We start from the raw sequence: 23,023 nt of genomic DNA, 5'->3' as shown, positions 1-23,023 counted from the left end.
CAAACAATACTAAGATGTCATTTGAGACAATTGTTTATAGTCACTATTCTTTTCCATTAATTTTTTTTTTTTACATTTCATGTTTTATTAAATGTTAATCCCTTTCTCCCATTTTTAGTTTACTGCCTAGTAGAAATATAAGGGTAGAAATATGATATATTGGTGAATTAAAGATGCAAAAAATACACACTAAGTATATAAATATTTACCCATACAAAACTATGGTAGTGAAAAGTGCATGCTGGCTGGTGAGCTACTACCTTTTCAGAAAGAGTATTTACCAAAACTCATATAAACAGATTTTGCCACAAAATGAGACATCAAGCAAAAAAGGTGGCGGTGAAGACTTTAGTACTTGTATGAAGTTCAATATTTCAGACTCTCTACAGGACGGAGATCTATTGAGGTAGAAAGTGATTTTGACCAGTCTCTAACTTACAAACCCCGTGTGCTTGCTTATACACACATTTAAACAAGCTTTAAGCACCCAGCTACGTAGATCCTGAGATATCCCCTTAAGCTCTCATTAGCAGAACAGGCAATGGTCACTGTAGTCATTCCTCAGCTGTTTTGTGGAGGTCTCACTCCGTAACGACAGTGACTGATTACATTTTGGCATATTTTAAACATACCTGGTATGTACCACGTGCTATTTGCCAATACTATTGCAACAATGTCCTTAACATTAAGAATGCCAACCAAAAGAGATCTAAGATCTTTAAAGATGAAAACATCCTATTTCAGAAAAGGAAAAATGTTGAAGCTCGCTGTTATATGATGTGACACAGCACATTTTCTCAGAACAGCAAAATCAGCTGCTTTGTGCCTACTTATTCTATAACCTTTTTTTTTTTTTAAGTAACTATAACTTGAAACTTAGCCATATGGATGTCTGCCTCATCCTGCAGAAGAAACATCTGACTGTCTATAAACACTCCTATGACTGTTTTCAACAGTATCTTTTTTTAGTTTACTGTTGCTTGACTAAAGCATACTGCACATCTGTATTATAGACGTTTATCCTATGGATAAACCAGATGACTTGCAATTACTGCACAAATGAAGTTCTTTAACTTGAGGTGGGAGAGAATAGGGAAGGTCAGAGAAAGTGCTGAGAGGGTTAGAAAGCGGAGTAGGACAGTTTATTAAGATTAACAGCTGCAGACAATGTTGCTAATGGCAAGACAGATTACAGAAAACATAGGTGAATCCTTTCATGGAGTCATACATCCTCTATATTCTTTACTGTAAGGAGCTTACTGCAGAGACCTGTAGCTGAATCCTGTGCCTTTCTGAGCGTTTTTGAATGCTCAAAGTCAGGATGGCTGGGGTGATGGCTGGCCGGCTAGTTGAATGGATGAATTCTGCTAGCCCAGATCACCTCAGATTTATCTTAATGTGCATGCCGCTATTGCTGTCTGCATTCGTAAGCATCGATGGCAGATATACTCTTGATTTCAGAGCACAGAACAGACAATCCACAGGCTAAAAAAAACCCCTGAGATTCTTTGTTAAAACACGACGATATACCAAAAAAAAAAAACCAACGGAGGCTTCCTCATCCTTCACCTTCTGGAATAGCAGTTGCGCGGTTCAGTGCTGTCCCAGAGGGAGCAGAGGGACCCGCCTCATTAAAAACGTGCCCTAAAGACAACAGGTCGCCCCGCTACGTAATTGGCGCCCACCGGCAGCCGATAGCCGGCCGTCTGGGGGCCCTGACCCCGCGGGCAGCCCGGCTCCGCGGGTGCGCACCCCCCCCGTGCGCCCGGCGGCGGGGGCTGCCTCTGCCAGCAGCGATCGCCTGTGTCTGACCTGCGCTCGCCCCTTCTTTTGCCTTTCCTCACCCGCGCAAAGGTGGAGCCTGGACTGTATTTGATTTTTAATTGATTTCCAGCCTCCTCCCCAAAACCCTTCCGACCTCCCCCCCCCGCTCCGGCTGCGCGCTTCCAGACACACTTCTCTCGTTGCAACCGGCGTGAGCATCAGGTGCGGGCAAAGAGGAGCGGGCGCGCCCCGAACTCCGAGGTGCTGGCTGTGGCGTGGGGACCCCGTGGGGTGCCCCGCGACCCAGGTCCCCCGGCTGTGCCCCCCCCCCCCCCCATCCCCGCGGGGGCGGTGGCGGCTCTCCCGCGCCTGTTGTGCCCCAGCCAGGACGCCGCAGCAGCGGTGCAGGGGGACCGGGGGAATCCCATCCTGCTCCCCTCGCACTCCTGTGGCACCGATCTTCCCCTCTCCTCGGCCCTCCCCGCCGCCCCCGTAGTGCTATTCGCCTCCCCACCTCTATCTCCGCCGCCCTCCCCTTGCCCGGGCCGGGGGGTGCGGGGACCGCGGCGTTGCGGGAGGCAGTGGCCGGCTGCCGCGGGCCTGCAGCAGGGCCGGCTCCCGGGGCCAAGGGGGGACGCTGCTCTTTCTCTCCATGCACTCCTCCTCTTCTCTTGTTTTTTTTTTTTTTTTTTTTTTTTTTTTTCGCTGAGATCATTTCAGCTCCTCTCATTTCTCTTATTATTAATATGTTTTCCCTACTCTACTCTCCCCGCTCCCTTCCCGCCCTGGCCGCTAGCCCTCTGCAACCTCGTCAAACGGATGGGTGTTTGGGGTGGGATGTAGCTGGAGAGGAAGATCAGCCTGAGAAGGGGAGGGGGGAGTGAAAGGGACAGATTTTGCTGTCGTCTCTGGGCTGATTGGAAGAGGCAATCATTCTATCTGCGGCCGGAGGATTAGCAGCTAAACTTTTATTGCTCCCTTTTGTGCGTGTGTGTGTGTGTGTGTGTGCGTGCGTGTATGGGGGTGTGTAAATGGAGAAGTCGCCTCTCAAAGGGGAAAATCTTTTCAATTTCCCTTTGGCAGGTGCAGTTCAAGGAGGAACTCAACGAGCGTTTTGTCTGATCCATGAACTGATTAGGGGAGGGGAAACGATCCTTCTCCTCTTACTCTTCCTTTCCCAGTTTTGAAATCATTCTTTCCCCACCACCGCCACCCTCCCGCCCTTCCCCTCCCCTTCCCTTTCCCCTGCACTGAATGAATGGAAGAGTCTCCAAGGTTTTCTTCTTCTTCTCGCCCTGGAGTGGAGAAGTGAGGGGACATCTTTCTATCCTCATCCATCTCTATCTCGCTCCATCCATTCCCGAGAGGATTTCAAACGGTGCAATGTGTTTTCAGCCTCTTGCCGCTGCTACCACTTGATACTATGCTACGCGCAGGGAGAGGGTTTTGCAAAAATGGATTTGTTCGATTTTAAAGGATTTCTTCTCTAATAAGGATCGCATTGCACACAAATATGACTAAATCCCCTATTTGGTAAATCTTTCTTCCCCCCACCCCTCCTCTTTGGGTTCCCTCCTGCCCGCCCCCACCCCTTCAGAGGAGCAAGCACAGGGAGCTGATGACGGACCCATTAATCCCTTCTTCAATGCATCAAAAGAAGCCGAAGGGCTGGAAGTCGCTGGGCTCGGAGTCCTGCAGGAAATGCTTCGATCTGCTTTTGGTTTTGTACGAAACTGGTGACTAGGGGTTCAGCTCGCCCCGCCGCCGCCGCCCGCCGGCACCTGGATGCGCGGGCCACCGCCGCCGCCGCCGCCTTGCCCGCCGCCGCGATGCAACGCTTCTGGTGGTGCTGATGGTAGCTCGGGTGTGATGGGATTGAGCCGGCGGTGATTATTTGAAGGCGGTGAGGGAGAGCGAGCGAGAGGAAGGGCTGCTCCGCTCTGCTGTGTGTGGGCTTCGGGATTATTATTTTTTTTTTCTTCTTCTTCTTCTTTTTCTTTTCCTACTTCCATCCTCTCCCCGCCACTGGAAGTCCTCCCGTATCTAAATGGAATTAGTGGAGACCGAAGCCCCTTGTGTAAGGAACAGACATGACCCATGGGCGCAGCTTCTTTCACAGTGAGTATCTGCCCCTTCCCGCCGCCCCAGGCTGAGCTCCGCCGCCGGGCATGGGCTCCTGCCCTCCGCTGCCACCACAACTCGCGTAACGGGACACCCAGAGCTCCGCGGCGTGGGGGTAAACTCCCCCCAGCCACACACAACACCCCCTTCCTCACCACTCTGCGCTGCAGCGGAGGGGAGCCGGTGTCTGTCAGCGCTATGGGGCGGGGGGGGGGGGACACACGCTCCTGCGGGCTAGAGGTTTTCACCTGGGCGCGACGCGTCTGATGGCTTTCGGCGTGACAGGAGAGAGGGGGGCAGAACGGCCCCCGCCGTCCGCGGCGGTGCGGTGGCAGCCCCAGCCGGGGCTCGAACCGACGGACTTGGGGAGAAGGGGCGCGGGGCGGCACCGCGGCGGGGGCGCCCACGGCGGGCGCGGATCCCGGGGGGCTGCGGGGCGGGGGCGGCCCCCTCGGGAGAAAAACCTCCAGGAGCAGCGGGCAGGCACCGAAACGTAACAATTAATCGTCGAAGACCCCCGCCGGGGGCTCAGGCTGCGTGGATGGGACCCTCTCTCCCGCCTCAGTTTCGCAGAGGGCTCGCTCTACTGAGGAGGCTTGACAGGCAACAGTTCCATCCAGCACCTCTCTCTACGCCCGCACATGTAAAATAGAAGCGCTATTGCCAGGTATTGTTTGTCCAACAACTCTTTGCCAGGCTAAGCCACATCCATGCCAAATCACAGCCTCCAAAAAGCTGCCTGGCCAAGAGATAAATCTCTTAATGTACGGCTTGTAATGGAAAACCGCACAGATCCAAAAAGATGCAAAGATGCGTAATCAGAGTGGCACTAGAAAGCATGATTATAATTACACCCGTGATTAGGAGGGAAAGGGGGAGGAGGAAAACAGAGAGAAAGCAACAAGAAATTTGGTGAAACTTCTTTTAAAATATTCCCAGACCCAGATAATCACAATATTGTTGCCATACTGTCAAAGCTTTCCTGAGTGACAGCTTTGAGTGAGTGAAGAGTGCGTGACTGATCTCTTAGGGGTCTTTTTTTTTTTTTCCCCTCTCTCTAGGAAGCACTGTTCTTTTCCTGTGGCTTGAGAAAGAAAAAGGCAAGGGGTCATAAAATAAAATGGAGTACTTTGACTCTGGAAGTAAAAAATATCGTGTTATCTTTTCCCATAAAGCTCACAATTTTAGTTACTTTTTGGCAATATATAGATTTTGGTGATGCTGGTGTTAGCGCCACTAAAGGCTTTCTTTTTTTTGAAATATAGAAGTATTTCTCTCCGTCTATCCAAATGTTAGATATGGTGTGTCCAGAAAAAACTTACTTAGTCTTTTAGTGCCTTCTTGCCTATTACATTTTATTTTCAAGATTATTTTGACTCCTTATTAGTAGTCAATACTGCCATGATGATATGCAAGTATAGCTCCTTGCTTTGGAAAAACATAGCTCTGCAACTTGGAAGCATCCTTTCTAGCGGTTACAGCTGGAATTGAAGAGACTTGTGTTTTTTCTGTCATCTTGGTAATAATATCTCAGTGACTTGGACCAACTCTCTTTACCTCTCTGAACTTCTATTTTTTCCATACAAAAAAGAAGGGGAGAACTAATAGATAAAGGTGCTTGAAATGAACCTGTAAGAATCAGATATGAGTTATTATTAATTGCCTAAGAGAAAAACATTTCTCACACGGGGTTTGCTTAGCTGCTGTGCCTCCTATTTAGCTGCCATAAATTCATGGGCAGAAAGAACACCAGCAGCTGGCTCCGTATTCTAACAACAGCACACCTTACGCTATTGAGAAATTAGGTTTTGATTGGTGAGGATTACAGGCGTAGATGCACTATGTTCACTGCGTGAAACACAGTGAAAGTAAATGAGCAACTTAGTAAATGGGCGAATCCTTCATCCCCTTCAGATTCTGACACAGCCGGCAGGCAGAGTCCCAGCTAGCATGTATTTCCAGAATCCATCCCTGAGGAGAGTTAAGGGCATGAATGGTTGGGTAGCATTCAGATCTGAGCAGAAGATGTAATGTTCTCACTGAATGCCCATGACACAGAGGAGTTTTTAACTACCAGCCCTGCCAACATCCGTCTCTGTTAGCTGGGGGATTCAAAAAGACACAGGGGCTGTGAGCCTGACCAAGAAATAGTGAATATGCTGCCAAACCTTCATTTTCCCAGCATTTCAGCCTTTCCCTGTTTGAAAAGGTAGCCATCATCCATGCCTCAAACCCTCTGTCACATGGGAGGGGTTAAAGGCATAGAAATAGAGATCCTAATGCCAGCAGAATACTGGAAATATAGAGACACTGGCTTCCTTCGGGGTAAAAATGGTACACAATTTGCAGTTTAGAAGTTGAAAATGATGCAAGCACCATTTCTGAAGGCATCATTTAGGTACCTAATCACTAGCCTATGATGCCTTTTGGTGTCTCTTGGGGATAAGAAGAGGAAAGTATGCCATTCAGTTATATTTGTTAAAGACCACAGGTCCATCAATTCCTCATCACAAGCAACAATACGAATGTCAGCTGATCAATCCAAAATACTCAGAATAAACGCACAACTTCATCTCCACTTTAACTTTAGTGCAGTCTGGGCACTATGTCTGGGCTTAATGCCAAACTATCTGGGGTCAAAACCCCGAGCACTCCAGGAACTGATGGATCTGTTCTCTTTTGCTATTGCTATCCCATTTTCTCCAATAGCTAAAGAAGATATGGGTGATGGCAAGAAAATCAGTGCATAATTTCTGCATCAGGTAGCCAACTAGTCACTTTGATATTCCCAAGCAACCTCATTACCACTGGCCTAAGTACTTGCCTTTTAGCTTTTTCTACTTAAAATGTCATATTCGTAAACTCCCAGAAACTCAGGAATTAGCTCCAGGTTAAAGTCCATGTGAGAAAGACCACATTTGTTCCCCAGAGGCACAGCTGTCCTATCATGGTTGGAGATAGGAGATTTCTCTTTGTAAAATGGGATGCAGATTCACTGCAGCACAAAGCAACATCCTCTCGACAAGTCAAACAAACTAGATTAATGAGACTGTTAAGCACACACAATAATTTACTTCACTGGGGATTTGCAAATGCTGTGATGGATGTGAAGAACTCAACCCCTCACTTCTTTCACAGTCCCAATACTCATTTTCAAATTTTATTATGCTATAGCAAGAGATGTGAGACCAGTGGCACTGCGACTTAGCAGGCCTTTGTCTCCCTCCGTTAAACTAGAAACTAGATGATCTTTAAGGTCCCTTCCAGCCTGAACCATTCTGTAAGGTCAGCCGCTTTTCTATTACTGGCCCAAGCTGTGATTATATAAATAAATATTGGTGAAACGGTTTTCTCTAATATTAAAAAAAAAATGAAATAGGAGGGAAACATCAGTGCCTGGGAATTTTGTTTTCAAGCCAAAAGATCTCCTCTGTATTTGGATACATTTACTACGATAAACACTTCCAAGGACAGATCACAAAGAAACTTGTTTATATAAAATGTGCAATTTAAAGATGCAAGTAAGCATGAAACTTTTTTTTTACAGTAATTCTATTTAACTTGTATTCTTCTAAGATAGATGGTTACAATTGATTTAATTGCAGGCACTATCACACTGTGGTATCTAATGCATATTTCTCTTTCAGTTGTAGCAAGTCTAATCATTCTACATTTGTCTGGGGCAACCAAAAAAGGAACAGGTATGTAAACTTCAGACATTTTTTTCAGATATTATATATTAGAGTCCAAAGTATGGATTTGAGTTTTTAGTTTAGTTCTTGAAATTTTTAGTAGTTGCCTACTTCCAGTGTTTGTCCTTTGTTCATTTGCTTTGAGTACTAGTGTGCCTGTACACACACAAAAATCCAGTGGTACTTTTTTTAACAAGTTAGTGACCTGATGCACAGCTAGATCTAACTAAAGACTCAGCCTGACTCTAACTAAAGACTCTAAAGTGCCCCCACTTTCAAATTGGGATGTCCAGTTTGGGCATCGGGCTATCTACTCTTAAGATCTTTTTGCTTGTTGAAGTAGAATTCCAAATCTGAAGTTGGTGGTGTTAGAAAGAGGTTCTTAAAGGCCCTGGATGCTAAGTGTGGTGACAGACAAGCAGGGAGAGTTGCTAAGCATGGTGTGTGTCTGAATTTGTGTCTGAATGCTCGGTCCCTGCAGGCTTGAATTCATTTCAGGAAATTGGGATCTGTGTTTCACTCAGCTTGGATACAGACCAGGAAGAAAGAGAAATGCTTGCAGAGCATAAGTCAGATCTCGGGTGGTTAAGATCATCCTTGGAAGGTGCTTGTATCCCTCCATTGATCATAGGAGGGACCCTCAAATGACTTGGCTCTACACATTAGAGGCTTAAGTTAGATGGGATACTGCTTGGATATAGATACCACATTTGGAGCAAACCACAGGAGTCCTCTTCAGACACCTGTGTGAGATCTAGAATCTACTATCCTTACTTTTAATGCAAACTTAGGTATTTTTCCCCCTGAACAATCCGTCTTATTTTACCCTGCTTGTTAAAGCATGATTCCCAGCAAGTGATCCTTCATCTTCTTCAGCCAGAAAAGACTCAAACCTTTGTCTCCAGGCTTTCTGCCAATGAGCAGAAACGAGTGCAAGAGTTTCAGGGCTCAGAAGAAAGCAAACAAGAAGGTCTGACTCTACTCTCTGATGATTCACCTAAGAGGAGGAAAGTTCTGGGCTGTGACTCGTAGCCTCAGAGTTATTTATTAATTTTACAGCAAACAGCGAGATAAAAATAATCTACCAACCAGAATCCAGGAATTCCCCCGTCTATCTCTGCCTGGTGAATATATAAAGTCAAACTGCTGTGAATTTAAAACAATTCATATATTCTGTCGTAATTCTGTTTTTTTTTCTTGATTTTACAACTCTGATGTATTCCTGTTTTACAATATGTAGCTTGCTGACAGAGCACATGCTTGAGCCTTTTGAGATACATGAGTGGGAAACTCGTCTCCCACTTCTTGAGCACGTGCTTTCTCTACAAGGTTATTATTTAAAAAGCAGTATCAATATGTCTTCCCCTAGACATCCAAGCCTCTTCTCTGCTTTGAAAAAATGTTTTGAGTAAGAATTATACGTTCGTACCCCTAAAGAATAGCCTTGTTTTCCCGCAGGTCAATGGTTTATACTTTTAGTCTCAGTAGAAAAAATCTGGCGCCACAGACAGAAGGGACTGTTTTATTCTGTAGAGAGTTCTAATTGTCGTAGGGACATAATAATTTGTGAGATAATGATATAATGCTTAATGTGATTGTTTCACAGAAAAGCAAACTACTTCCGAAGGACAGAAACCAGTGCAGTGTGGAACTTGGACAAAATATGCAGAAGGAGGCATCTTCACTTCTCCCAATTACCCCAACAAGTATCCTCCTGACAGAGAGTGTGTCTACATTATAGAAGGTGACCAGCTGAAGAATCTTTATATTCTATCATCAAATGTATTAAAAAAAAAGGTTTTATTTTATTATATGTGAAGAGTAGGTAAAGCCTATATGATCATGATAAATCTTTTCAAAACACAAGATTTAGAGAAGCTCTATGTCTGCACTTTTTTTTTTTTTGGTAAAAAAAAATTAAAAATTTTGTAGAGCATACTAAGAAATACTGGAAAATATTTGATTTATTTCCTGACATCACTCATAAATTAGTTCAGGTGGTAAGTACGCATGAGTCACTTCATAATAAACACAGTGTAATTTATTTCAGGATATTCAGAAAATGAATAGAACCTAAAATATTGTAATATGATTGAAGAAATAATATTTTAAAATTAGTTTAAAAAGTGAACACTGGAAACAAAAATGCTTTTGACTTCCATATAGGTATTTTAAGCTTATCATAACTGAATCAGGGATGACAAGCATAGCTAGGCAAAGAACAGTAAAGAAAACCATACAGAAAATATCCATATAGCGAGCGTAAAAATTATTTTCCATCCAAGTGTTCATGAGAGATGAAAATAAATGAAAAAAAAAATCAAAAGAAAACCAGAAAAGAATAAACACCACACAGCTATAAGACACAGTTTTTAAAAAGTAGGCAGTTGCAGGCATGGACATTCTCTAAGAAAGGTTAGACGTATATTACAAGAAAGTTACATGGTTTCTTTTCATCAGTCCTAGAACAATGGATGTTGAAAGGATTGTTGTAAAAATGAATCTGTGGAAAGTAATAGAGATTAGATACTGTCAGAGCTTAGTAGCAGAAAAGATGAATCAGGTACAGAATGGTAAGTCATTGGAACGAAGAAGATTCGTTCATGGGTTGTGACTACATGCAGAGTACAACACTGACGCTTGTTCTGTCAATGCTTAGTTGGATAGATTATTAACAACAAATGATGGAACCAGGAATTATCGAAATACTTATTTAACTAAAGATGCAGGTAGTTCCGAGACGGATCTTCAAAGGTGTGTAACTAATTCAAATTGTATTAGCCCCTTTAGAACCCCCGACTAGGCACTTTTAGAAACCAGTCTGCCTTTCCAAATCTCATGCTTAGTTACTAAAGAAATATATTTCATAAAAATCTTCCAGAGAAATGGTGGACAGAAAATGTTGTATGTATTGGTTAGGAAGAAAAAATCAGAGCAAAATAACTGAGTTCTCTGAATTCCACATTAGCACTAGGTAACCTGACTGAAGTCAGAAGTAAAGACTTGATTATAAATCATGGAGTCAAACAAGCCCTTTAAAGAAAATTTATGGCTGTGTAGTCTTCCCTTTTGAGTCCAGAATTTAAGCAGACATATAGTAAACATTTAAGTTCTTTCATAGTTTAGTAATTGATTCAAAATAAAAATAAAATGGAAAACAAACCAGATAAATTTATAGATTTAATATGCACTAGTTAGTGTTAGATTTTTGTTACACTTACATTGCTAGATCCAGATCTTTTTGCATATATTAATCAAATGATCTTTTTAATGTTCCTGTGAGACTGGGAAGCAGTAAGCCGATTTTATCTTTAAGGATCTGAAACAGGGATGTGTTTTATCATTAAAGAGAAAGGGTGTGGAAAAAGAAATAAAATATAGCCATTTTTCTAAAACTAGTCCAGTATATCAGGCCATAAGGTGTTCCTCATCTTAGTAAGAAGGTGCCTGAAAGACATTTATTGTAAAGACCTTTGTCTTTATTATATTAATGAAGTACTTATAAAAAGATAGTTAGTTAGTTGAAAGGTGTCAAGATATGCTATTGAAATAGCTCAAATTGGAAATGTCTAAGAACAATTTAGGAAGGAAAGATTTAATCAAACAGCTTCAATGATGAAGATGCTCCATGTTCACAAATATGGAGCAATGTATAGCAGAAGGAATAATCCAAATTCAACAGACATCTTGCTATATTTTACGGGAAAAATCAATCTGTCAAAAACCAGTTGCACGTAATTTCTTACGACATCAATATTTTCTGCATCCTGTCCAGCCATAATCAACAGTTTGGATTGTACCAGGGTATTTTAAAACCTCTTCTGACAGCAGCTCTGTCAGTATACTGCACAACATTTTCAGCTCTGATATCCCCCTGCCCATTTCTGTCTTCTAAAAAGACTGGGAATAGTCATGTGAAAAATGTCACAAATATAAACAGAGATATAGTAAGACATCTGGGCAATGATATTTTAAAAAGTGACAGTTTTCAAAAGAGGCAAAATGCAAAACACTCAAGGGCAACAAAAATTACTTTGTAATTAGAGGCAAATATTTGTTCATATTTATTCTTTTTACAAAACACGAAGACAACAGAAAATGATAAAGACGGCTAGCAAGTGAAAACTTTTCCTCTTTTGTATTCTGTGGAACTCATTGGCATAAGATATTGAAGTTAAAGGATTTCAAAAAAAGGATTAATTATTTTACTAATAATAACATCTCTGAGGTAGGATAACAATCTATGGAGTGGATAATCCTTGCTAATCCAGGACGTAAACATCCATTCAGTTTTAGAGGAAGCCAGAAACGTCTCTCTATGCATCTTATTCCTGTATTTATTATTAAGAATCCAACACGCTTCAAATAGCTTCTGGTTGCTGTTGAATACCAAGTACCAAACTACAGGGACTGTCAGTGTCATCCATAATAGCATTCCCACATTGCTTTCTCCCATTTTTATGTCTTAGAAAGTTACGTGTACCAGGGCTCTATATACCATACTGGCAGCTCTGTGGTGGGAGTTTAGATAATTATGTGAATCACCAGGTTCCTTCCTGCCTGTTTGCTGCCTTTCCTTCACTTTTGCAAAGACAATCTAGGGCAAATTCTGATGACTTCCCTCAAACACAATTCCTACGGACTTCAGCGGACCTGAGCGAGGACTCCAGGATGTAGTGTTGTAAAAACATTGAATTTCATCTCATGATACAGTTTTTCCCGCCACATTGTAGCTCATGTGAAATATATGCAAGCCTTTTATCATTTCAAAATTACTTTGGTGAAGTAAAGGAGCTGGCAAAAATTGCCATGATCATAGACTGTGAGTTTCTAAAAAAGAAGAGGATTTCTGACTGCAGAAGCTTCTATCCTAGCAGTTGAAGGCGTAAGTAGATCAAAGAGCTAGAAGTTTCTTTTTCTTTTCGTATTTTTTTTCTTTTCTTCTATTTTAGTAGTAATGATAATTAACTATTGGAACAACTTGGAATTTTAAAGTCCAGATTGGATGCCTTTCTAAAAAAAATCCTTTAGGTCATCCAGAAGTCATGGACTCAGTACAAAAATTATTATGCTATAGAGGAACTTCTGGTGAATCCCATCTGCCTTTCAAAATGCATTTAGAATTTGATCTTTTTTTTTTTTTTTTTAATTTCAGTCTTATTGGGCATATATAAAACGTAGGAAATAGCTGAGTGTACACATTAAATTCCCTGTTGGGCCCAATTTGACCCTCGTTTCTCATAGTCATGACTCTAACCCAGCAAAATTCACAGCTGCCCAGCACAACTGCAGCAATGGTAGCATTAGCCTTTGCCAGGCTGCAGAAAATTTGGCATGGGTGCTCCAAAGGCAAATTTGCACAGGAAGTTTTGTAGGAGCAAAGTTTTGTTTGTGTTAAAAATATTTGGGAAGTGGGATAGTCATACTTTACACAATATATCTTAAGAATTTGTTTGAAAGTCCTGTAAGTGAAATACTTGTAAGACTTTATCCATTCTTCAGTTTTTAATAATTAAATGCTTATTTATAAATATAGTCATGGACTAGAACTGTTTAACAGAGATATGAAATAAATCTTCCGCTTCATGTTTGTGTTACATTTAGAGTTGGCTCTCTCAAAGGTCTTCCGTGTTTTCACTAAAGACCATTGAACTCTTTAATCCTAGATATTTCACAGGTGTTAGAAAATGGTCACATATCACTGTATGAAAAATCTCTGCTCAAAGTCCTTTTGTATTTCACAGTGATTTTTGTGTTCAAAAAGTTTTTCATCAAAACAAGGAAAGAATCCTCTTTTGAAAGGAGGCTATAGGTGGCTTTCTTACCAATAATAGCTGGACAACCCAAAAACCCAAGGATTATTGAAGACTATTAGTAGCGTAGCAGCTCAGATAGATGGGGCTAGGTGTCGCATTCAGTGTCTCATTTCCATGCAGTCTGGTAAATTGAAACAGATTTTTCGCTTAACTTCAGCTGTCAGTTACACAGACTTAGAGGCTGATCAGAATTAAAACCTTAATTGTGTGTTTTTGCTGCAACTGTTCTTCTACCGCAAGTTGGAACCCAATGCCTTTTTTTTCACTGAATGTAAAATCTCAAGACAGCACTCGTGTAAGATAATTAGATGAAAAATATGACAAGACATGCAAGCATTAAGTAGTCTTTCCATGCTATTAAACATTTTTGAAGAAAGATAATTGGAAGCTAAATATGGAAGATTTTTAAGATGTGAAGTAAAATAATTCTATGAGACAGCCTCAATATATTTTATTTGGACTTAACAAAAACTTTTCCTGACATTGCAGCCACATAAAAAGTTCTGACAACATGTATGGGCTTTACCTGTGAATCAGGATACCAGAAATGACCACTCCATCACTCCTTTTCTGATTAGATTGCCAGATTCCAATCCAGTCTGGAAGAACCTCATGTTTGGGGCTTTTTGTTTGTTTGTTTTGTTCTGTTCTTCTGTAGCTGTACATACATTATTATTAGTTATTATTCTGGACTTGTTCTCACTCTATTTCTGTAACTTTTACTGTGACCACAGTTGCACAGACTTTGTTGCAAAAGCTGTGGCACAAGATGTGTATTTATACAATACCTGCTTGTTTTAGCTTGCATTCGGCAAAGAAACTCTTTACTAAAGACAGAGTATAAGTCCAAAACAATACATTTTTCTCTAAAAGGGAGTTAAAATTGGGAGTTTGAATTGTGTGTTTTCATCCCTTATGGTAATTTCCAGGAAGATTTCAATAATTTTGTTTCTTAGGTAAATTATTGCAAAAAAAACATTTAACTCTTAACTCTAAATATCTTATAAGATGAAGCATGGAGGTGTCTTTAAAAGCACATGGTGAAAAGGTGCATGGATGTGTGTATAGGACCCCTTCCTTCCTTTGCCCAATCTTTTGTGATCACCACAGTTCTCAGTTACAGAAACATGAAGTGATGTATTCCGTGTAAGAGTTAGGAGAAAGGACCTCGTCCTGTTTGGACTAGCTTGCAGAGCAGGCTGGGACGCAGGCAGTACCTATGCTAATACCTAAAACAGGTCAGGAAATGTTCACTAGCCTTAAAATTGATAGACACAATCATGCATGTACAGATTAACTCCCTTCCCCTTCCCAGTCAAGAGTACAGATGCAAGCTGCTTGCCGTGAATGGTCCTTGACTGATGCGAACCACCACATCATGCCCGAGAATGGGTTTTGGCAGTTCTGACTGGCATGGCCAAAATGATGCCAGGAGGCGATTTTAACATTTAAGGAGTGTGAATGGTCAGTGGTTCAGCCCCTAATCTCATTCCCTAGCCTTGTTTTATTTATCAGCGGGGAAACGGTGCTAATGAATAGTCAATGCTCCATTCTTAAAGTGGAGCAGCCTCTACACATGGGAGCTTTGAGGGAAAGTAGAAACTCTTCCTTGAACCCTTCTTGAGCTGATGTGATTCTGACCTTCTTGGCAAGAACTGAGCTTCATAGGAAGAGCCTCATCTTGACTTTGTTGAAAAATAAATAAAAGCAGAGGAGAGTAAACTATAGCAATATTCTGATCCTAAAACTAGTTTGCAATGTGAGATTCAGAGTTCTATATAGAGGTTGTGGAACCTGAGCAGTCTTTTCTCAGGCTTAGCTTTCACCAAGTCAATAGGTCTCATGTGTAAGTGTAGGTCTGATTCTCTTTTACCCACAAAGACTCCTTTTATATTATACTGAAGCTATAAATAGCTTTAAAGCTTCTTTTCAAAATCATATAAAATGACCAAGCTCAAGGGCCTCATACCCATTTTTATCATGTGTTACACGAGTCTTGCATCCAGAGAAGACCTGTTAAGGGTTTAATTATGGGCCAGCGCTTCTAAGACTCCTATTGGTATGAAATGGAGTAGTGAAGTCCTAACACAGGAAGCTGATAAAGGACAAATTTATTACAAATGTATAATGGCGTATACACAAGAACAATGGCATAGACCATTTTTGAAGCAGGTATCTCTTTGTTGCCGTGGAAAGCAGAGCAGCCACACACTGTGGTATGATGCTGTCTGACACTAGTAATACTAGTGGAATTCATCTTCATATCTAGTTTCCAACACTAAAGAATTACAACAGAGTTTATTTAGGTTAATAGTATAATATTTTAATGCAGAGTATATGAGACTTTCAAGCCTTAATAAGGATTCTTAAGATGATGTAAAGCATTGCCGGGATGGAGTTTCTGATACCTGACTCTGCAATCCCTAGGTGAATGATGAGTAGTTCTCAACAAATCTCCTTAAATGGAATAAGAGCATACAAAGTACAATCATAGATTGAAAGGTGTTGATTGCTCTCTTCTGCTTTAGTATTGCTTAGTTAAGTTTAAATCAATATTTGTTATAAATAGGTGAAGTCAAGGGTAGAAACATCTGAAAAAAACTAATCGATGATGTCTTCCAGTGATTCAGTCTTTCACTATAATCTAAAATGCTACCAAGAGTAGCATTAGTAAGATCTTTTTTACAAGCTTTATTATCAGATTTTAATTTTGTGAGTTTTTTCACACTTTCAAAGTAGTTTCATTTCCACGGGCTGAGAATTTGGTGCAATTATATGTAATGTTTTAGGTTTTGATTTTGCTAGTGAATTTATATGGGCACAAAGATCACAAATTTCCTATGCACTGGTATAAATAAGAATGAGGCAATAGTAAGTACTTTTCTGTATGTGAATTTCTTCAAATTGAGAACAGTAGGCAAGGTTTCTTTCCTACTCTAAAATAAGTATCTCAATAAACATGGATCACTTGATTATATTAACATTGAATGTAAAGCTATAAAAATATTCTTTCTTCTTGAATAACCTGTGTTATTAAGTTACTTCTTCAATCCTTCTCATAAAACGAGGTTGTATTTATTTTCACAAAATAGTTGTAAATGGGATCTGACTGTGTGAGCTTGTGTAACGATTGTAAGATTTACCTAATGTCTTCTTATTTAGTTAATTTTAAATAGTCTCTCTTCTTAAGTAAGTAATGCAGTCATCCCAAAAGCTCCAACTTAAAACATTTCAAAATACATACAAGATCTAGGTTCTGGTCACACTGATAGTGCTGCTATTATTTCTGAGGAGAGAAATGGAAGGATGCTGACTGCTGGAGTGACAGCAGTTTCCATGTTAAGCTTAGGCACTCGGCTTGGAGTTTGATTTCATGTGTTTTAATGTGAAAAAAATGGTAACTCAGGCAAAGCTCATAACAATTTCAACCTCTTCTAATATGTGCAAAGTGTAGGACTCGATCCCATGTGAGTCACAGCATGCAATGACACAACAAACCGTTGTCTTAGCAGAAGGCTTTGTCAGCAAAAGGCTATGTCGCACCGTGATCTGTACACTGAAGGCACGCATTTTTTGCTATGGACAGGGTTAAGCAGAGGAACAGCAAATGCCAGGGGTGCCACAGCTCTTAAAATTTGTAGACAAAAACATGATTTTTTTTTTCACCTTTTAAGGAAATACTATAATTCAACCAGTAATTATTTTGCTTTATGCAGGAGATGCCGGGGAATATTTCTGTTAGAGATCATCCTCACTGCCACTAGCCTTAGTATCTTTCAATAAAGATGGGTTTTATGTCTAATTAAGTGGCCGCTATAAAGTTTCTTCAAAGTTTTCAGTAGAATATTGTTTGCTCTTTAGGTAGACATTAATTTTGCTTCATCCTTATCTTGTTTCTTAAATGAGAATTCACTACACTTGTCCTTGTGTTTCGAAAGAGATGGTAAGTAATTCTGAGTAAAAGCAATTACAGTCAAGCCTGTCATTAACTGCAATACATATAGAAACAGAATTTGTCCTTCTAACTATAGCACAGTTCTGATCAGTTTTTCCTTCATCTTTGTGAACATTAGGTAAAAGAGTATTCTGATTAACGTTCTCCCCTGCCCTCCCCAATCTAATAAAACACCGGTTTTCCAGATTCATAAGTTTCTTAGAAAGATTTTGTGTTTGAACCTATTGTTCCTAAATTGTATTTTGCTTACATCATAGGTATCTCTCTTAGTTTTGCTAAGAACTACTGTCATGAGCACTTTTTGAAAGGAAAAGAATAGATCAGTAAACTGATGGTGATAAAATCTATAAAAACATAGATGTACTAATTTTCAAACAAATTTTTAAGCAAAACATTAAGATGCATTCAAAATTGATATATTTAATTTACTTTAATTTTGTTTTAGGTTTGAAGGGTCTTGGTTTAGAAAATAATAAAATAATTTTATTTTCATCTCTAGCTGCCCCTAGACAATGCATTGAACTACACTTTGATGAAAAATATTCCATAGAGCCTTCGTGGGAGTGTAAATTTGACCATATTGAAGTACGAGATGGACCTTTTGGCTTTTCCCCAATCATTGGACGTTTCTGTGGACAGCAAAATCCGCCTATGATAAAATCCAGTGGCAGATTCCTATGGATTAAATTTTTTGCTGATGGTGAGCTGGAATCTATCGGGTTTTCTGCTCGGTATAATTTTACACCTGGTGAGTACAAACCAACACACTTTTTGATAGAAAAAGCTTATCCTAGTAACTTTGCTAATGAAGTATAATTGTGGTGTTGAATAATATCTTTAACTGGGACTACGTTTATTATCAAGGAAAGTATTAACAGACAGTAAAATGATAGAAGGTATATATAAATTTTACATAACAAGTAAGGCTTATTCAAGGAAGAAATTTTCAATGTAGATTTGTCCAACATGCATCTATTCAGCCTCTGTAGTTTTTTAAAAGAATTATTTTCAATTGAATTCTATTAGAGAAAATCATTCAAAATGTTTCATGGGAAGTTATGCATTTTATGCTTGATTGTTACACTGTGCAGCTTTTCTTTCAAAATGATCATTGATAAAGTATTATAATAAAAAAATGTAATTATCTCAGGAAATTCCATCATTGCTTTTCCACTTCACCAGTCATTTCCCCAACTGAGGTGTGGAATAGTTCTCCCTTTTCAATAAAGCAAACTATTACAAGTATTGCCAGAGGAAGCATGAGGTTCAAATAGTAAAATGAATTAAATATTTTTCTAAAAAAGTTGTAAATCTTAATTGTAATTGTACAATTATTTCTTGTCACTTTTTAAATTTAATTAATTAAAGTAAAACAAAAACCATACTCATACTTTCCATTAATTCCTCTCCTCCCCCCGCTTATTAATGAAAGACTGCTGATTTTAAATTTCATTTTTGGCTGCAGCTACCCTATGCTTCACTGCACTGCTGGATTTGACGTAGTTCTGTACCTTCTTATGTATTGAGTGATGAGTCATACCTTAATATAGATCACTCTAAAGCACTGTAATTATTATGTAATTTTGTCAATTATGTCACTATTGTTTCAGCTAAACTGTTGTATTAGGTGGAACAATATTCTTTAGAATATCTGCTAAAATTAACATGCCCCACATTCTGCTTGCTCTTATTCCAGTAGCATCATAGAAAAAAACAGGACAACTTGAGTGTTCCTCTATGTGGTTTTCTTTCCCTAATGCAAGGAAAATAGTTACAGAATTAACCAGAATAGTTCAATTTTCTTTTAAGTCAAAGATACTGTCTTCCAGAGGGTAAACATACTTAGAAGTTTCAAACAGCAATGGAACACAGAATTCTGTAGCAAATAATCTGATAGTGAGGTATATCTTTATATTGTAAATACAAATACAATGGATTAGACGTTAATATAGCCACACTTACTTGTCTTGAAAAATGAGTTAAATTTGTATCTCCTATTTTCCGTGGCTCTGTGGGCTTTTGCCATGTTCCTCCCCACCTCCGTTGAAATTTCTTTGCTTTAGGTTTCATGTCCTTCTTGTTTCAAAGGGTTATGTCTTATGGTTGAAAAGATGTTCATAGCGCAATCTGCAGCTTATTCTGTCTAAAAAACTCTCAAGTGAAAAACAATTTCATGGGCCATGTTTTATCCTTGTTCCTTTTCTACTGATGTAAGGTGGATTTCTACACAGAGATCAATGCTGGTAAATTGCTATAGCGGCATAAATTATTCCAGACTTCAGACGGAATAGCTATGTCTTTTTTTTTTTTTCTTTTCCTTCATAGATTTCAATAGAAAGTTCTGCAAATGATAGAGGGTTTTCAGGAATATTGGCCAAAATGAGAATATGATTAATCTCACAAGTGCAAAACAGCACTGCTGCCTCCTCGATCACCTGTAACAAAATGCAGTTCTCATATTGGATGATTGCTTGACCAGTCCTTTATTATATAGGCATGGATATGCTTTTTTGAGATCTGTTGTCCAAATATGTGGAGGGGCCACTGTCAACTCATCAAAGAGAGTGGTGGCTTTCAAGAATATATGAAAGAATAGCGTAGAGGGGGATTGCCTCCAGAAATTATCACCTAAACCATCTAGGTCTGTCTTGAGTAGTGACAACTTATGAAATTAAGCTATGAACAAAGGAGAGATCAGAAGAAAATTTTCAGCCATACTCTCTTTAAAGAACGTCAAGAAAATGAACCAAAGCAAAGACTCATTTGAAACTATTGGTATCTAGAGCAGCTGAACACTCAGGGGAGATGCAATCTGTTGCATCTGATGTGGCACGAGCACCACACTCTGCCGAACTGCATAGCAGGCTTTCTCGATCCCAGTGATAATCGCAACAGAACTATTTCTTTAGTACAGTACCAGCAGTCTTTGATGTTCCCTACCTCTGTGGTCCTCACCCACCCCTGAAATGTTCCTCAGCTGCCAGTTTTGTATTTGATGTCTTGATGGAGGCTCTGGTTTGTTGATAAATACAAGAAATGTGATGCTGAATGTGTGGGTGTGTGGCAAGATTTAAAAAAAAAAATAATTAAGTAAATGTGACTAAATTGAAACTGCAACCATTTATTATTATTTGAATGGTACCTGGAGAAGCAGGGAAAGAAATGATTTACTATATCTCCAGGGTGTACAAAAAGAGGTAACTGGATTAAGTTGAAAAAAAAGATCAATTAGGGTATCAGGAAAAATGTTCCAATGAAGATCCATTAGTCTGTGCAAAAGGAAGGAGCCCTGTCACCTGAGGCATTTTAAAACTAGTTTGGACTAAGTCTTAAAAAAAGAAATTTTATCGAACAATCCTGAGGAATAGACTAATATTTTGCAATTACTGGAACTTTTCTGTTTAATAATTTCTTTGACTCCTTGGTATTGAAATTTTTGGAACTCCATCCAACAATGCAAATGTCCAGTGGAGTTTCAGTAGTTTCTCAACAGGCTGGGGTTTCAGGCATCTTGAAACAAACATAATTCTCTTGCTGTGAATTCTGTTTCGTTTCAATAGATTTGTTTTCAGAGCACTTTTCAGCACTCTAAAAGGTGAGATCTAGCAGAAGAAACAACTTTAATGACAAATCCAGAACTACACATGAAACCAACACAAACCACTCCCAGTAAGTGATAAAACTACTGAAAATTTTGCAGAAAAAAATCCTTATTGAAGGGATAATTTAGGCTTTCATTTTTGTGGTTTTATAGATTGTACAGTTAAGCAGATGTGGCTGAATGAAGCTGCATATATGGTATAAGGATGAACTATTTTAAATATCAAAACTCTGGCTTAGGAGAAGTTGTCTTTTTCTTTTATATTATTATAGCTAACTACCAGTAATAAGGAGATGCAATTTGGATGTAAAGTAAATTTTCAATGATTTTGTATACATGAGAGTTTATAAGCAAAACAAAACATATTTACTCTTTATGTACTACTTTATTTTTTTATTGTTAAATGCAAATTAACTGTGATAATTTATAAATGGAACTATGTGAACCTATGAAACCTTCATAAATGTATAGAAACATTCTGTTGTTTTCTCTGCAAATGCCATGTATAAAAGAAATAACATCATACTACAATATTTTCAGGTTGCTCTGGTTTGTTTTGAATGCAAATATGATTGGCTAGGGAAAGATACATGAGATAAGTCACATAATATTTCTTTCTTGCTCTTGTTTTGTCATTCTTTGGGCCACTGAAAGGCCTACAGCTGAAATTTCATTATACATCTTTGAGTTCTTGGACTCAGTCTGTTACCCTCATTTTTGCTAAAAAGCTGTCTCATGATGTTGAATCACAGTTTTGTGTAGAAAAATTCAGGTATTACTTCAAGGGGATATACTCTTGAAAAAACATTCTTTTAAATGAGTCAGTTTTTTAGCGTAGCCAAAGATTCAGAGAGAGGATATGTTTATTTGAGCTTTCTTACTCAGCTAGAATAATCAGATTTCTCTTTATCCTGGTCCCTGATTTTGCAGGACACTGGCTTAAGATAGTACATCATTACTTTCAGTTCCTTCACTTAGTAGAAGCCATCTGTGTTATTATTTAGCCTCATTAGTATAAAGGTCAGTCAGTAATGTTTTCTGTTCAACTGCCTGATAATGGAAAAAGAAAAAAAAATTATACTCTTATGTCCTGAAAATTGGAGTGTAAAACACTGCCTAATCAGAATAATGGTACTTTTACATCTCCGTTGCAGTGGTACAAGTAGCTGTAGAATCTCAGAGTAATAGAATAATGACATCATCTATCTTGAGGAAAAAAAACAACCACAAAAATTCTTCCTGATTGGGGAATTTCCATATTTTAGGACTGATGAAATATTTATTGTGAATTTATTAAATTCAATTACAGTTTTAAAGAACTTAGATAAGATACTGTCAGATCATTTGGCCGTGTAATGTCCATGCCCTCCCTTGTGTATGTTTTGGGCAGGACTATTCCCCAGTCACCTGGGACAGCTGAATACTTGTGGGAGCTTGCTCACTTGTTTTTATTTATTTGTTTATTTCTTTTCCTGTTCTCTTCTGAACTTGGTCCGACCGCTTCTAAGTTAATGTCAGCAGTGGCAACAACTTGAATCATAGAATCATAGAACAGTTTGGGTTGGAAGGGATCCAACCCCTCTGCAATGATCAGGGACATCTTCAACTACATCAGGTTCCTCAGAGCCCCATCCAACCTGACCTTGAATGTTGCTGGGGATGAGGCATCTACCACATTTCTGGGCAACTTCTTCCAGTGTTTCACCACTGTCATTGTAAAAAATGTCTTCTTTCTATATAATCTAAATCTATCTTAGTTTAAAACCATTACCCCTAGCTCTATCACTACAAGCCCTTCTAAAGGGTTTGTCCCCATCCTTATTATAAGCCCCCTTTAAGTACTGAAATGCCACAATTAGGTCTCCCAAAAGCCTTCTCTTTTCCAGGTTGAATAACCCCAACTCTCTCAGCCTTTCCTCAAAGAAGAGGTGTTCCATCCCTCTAATCGTTTTTGTGGCCCTTCTCTGGACTTGCTCCAACAGGTCCGTGTCTTTCCTGTGCTGAGAGCTACAGATCTGGACACAGTACTCCAGGTGGGGTCTCACGAGAGCAGAGTAGAGGGGGAGAATCAGCT

General features: G+C 39.5%; 1 protein-coding gene across 1 annotated transcript in view; it reads left to right on the top strand.

The window, feature by feature from the left end:
• The first annotated feature begins 3,854 nt into the window (after positions 1-3,854).
• NETO1 (neuropilin and tolloid like 1) overlaps positions 3,855-23,023 on the top strand; it is a 67,517-nt gene continuing 48,348 nt past the window's right edge. The window contains exons 1-4 of the mRNA XM_054191911.1: positions 3,855-3,882; positions 7,533-7,586; positions 9,184-9,321; positions 17,848-18,096. Of these exons, the coding sequence (XP_054047886.1) occupies positions 3,855-3,882; positions 7,533-7,586; positions 9,184-9,321; positions 17,848-18,096 (469 nt within the window). The remainder of the gene's footprint in view (positions 3,883-7,532; positions 7,587-9,183; positions 9,322-17,847; positions 18,097-23,023) is intronic.

The sequence above is a fragment of the Rissa tridactyla genome, chromosome 2 (genome assembly GCF_028500815.1).
Source record: "Rissa tridactyla isolate bRisTri1 chromosome 2, bRisTri1.patW.cur.20221130, whole genome shotgun sequence".
NCBI classification, from domain to species: domain Eukaryota; kingdom Metazoa; phylum Chordata; class Aves; order Charadriiformes; family Laridae; genus Rissa; species Rissa tridactyla.
This window is presented reverse-complemented; position numbering and strand designations above follow the sequence as displayed.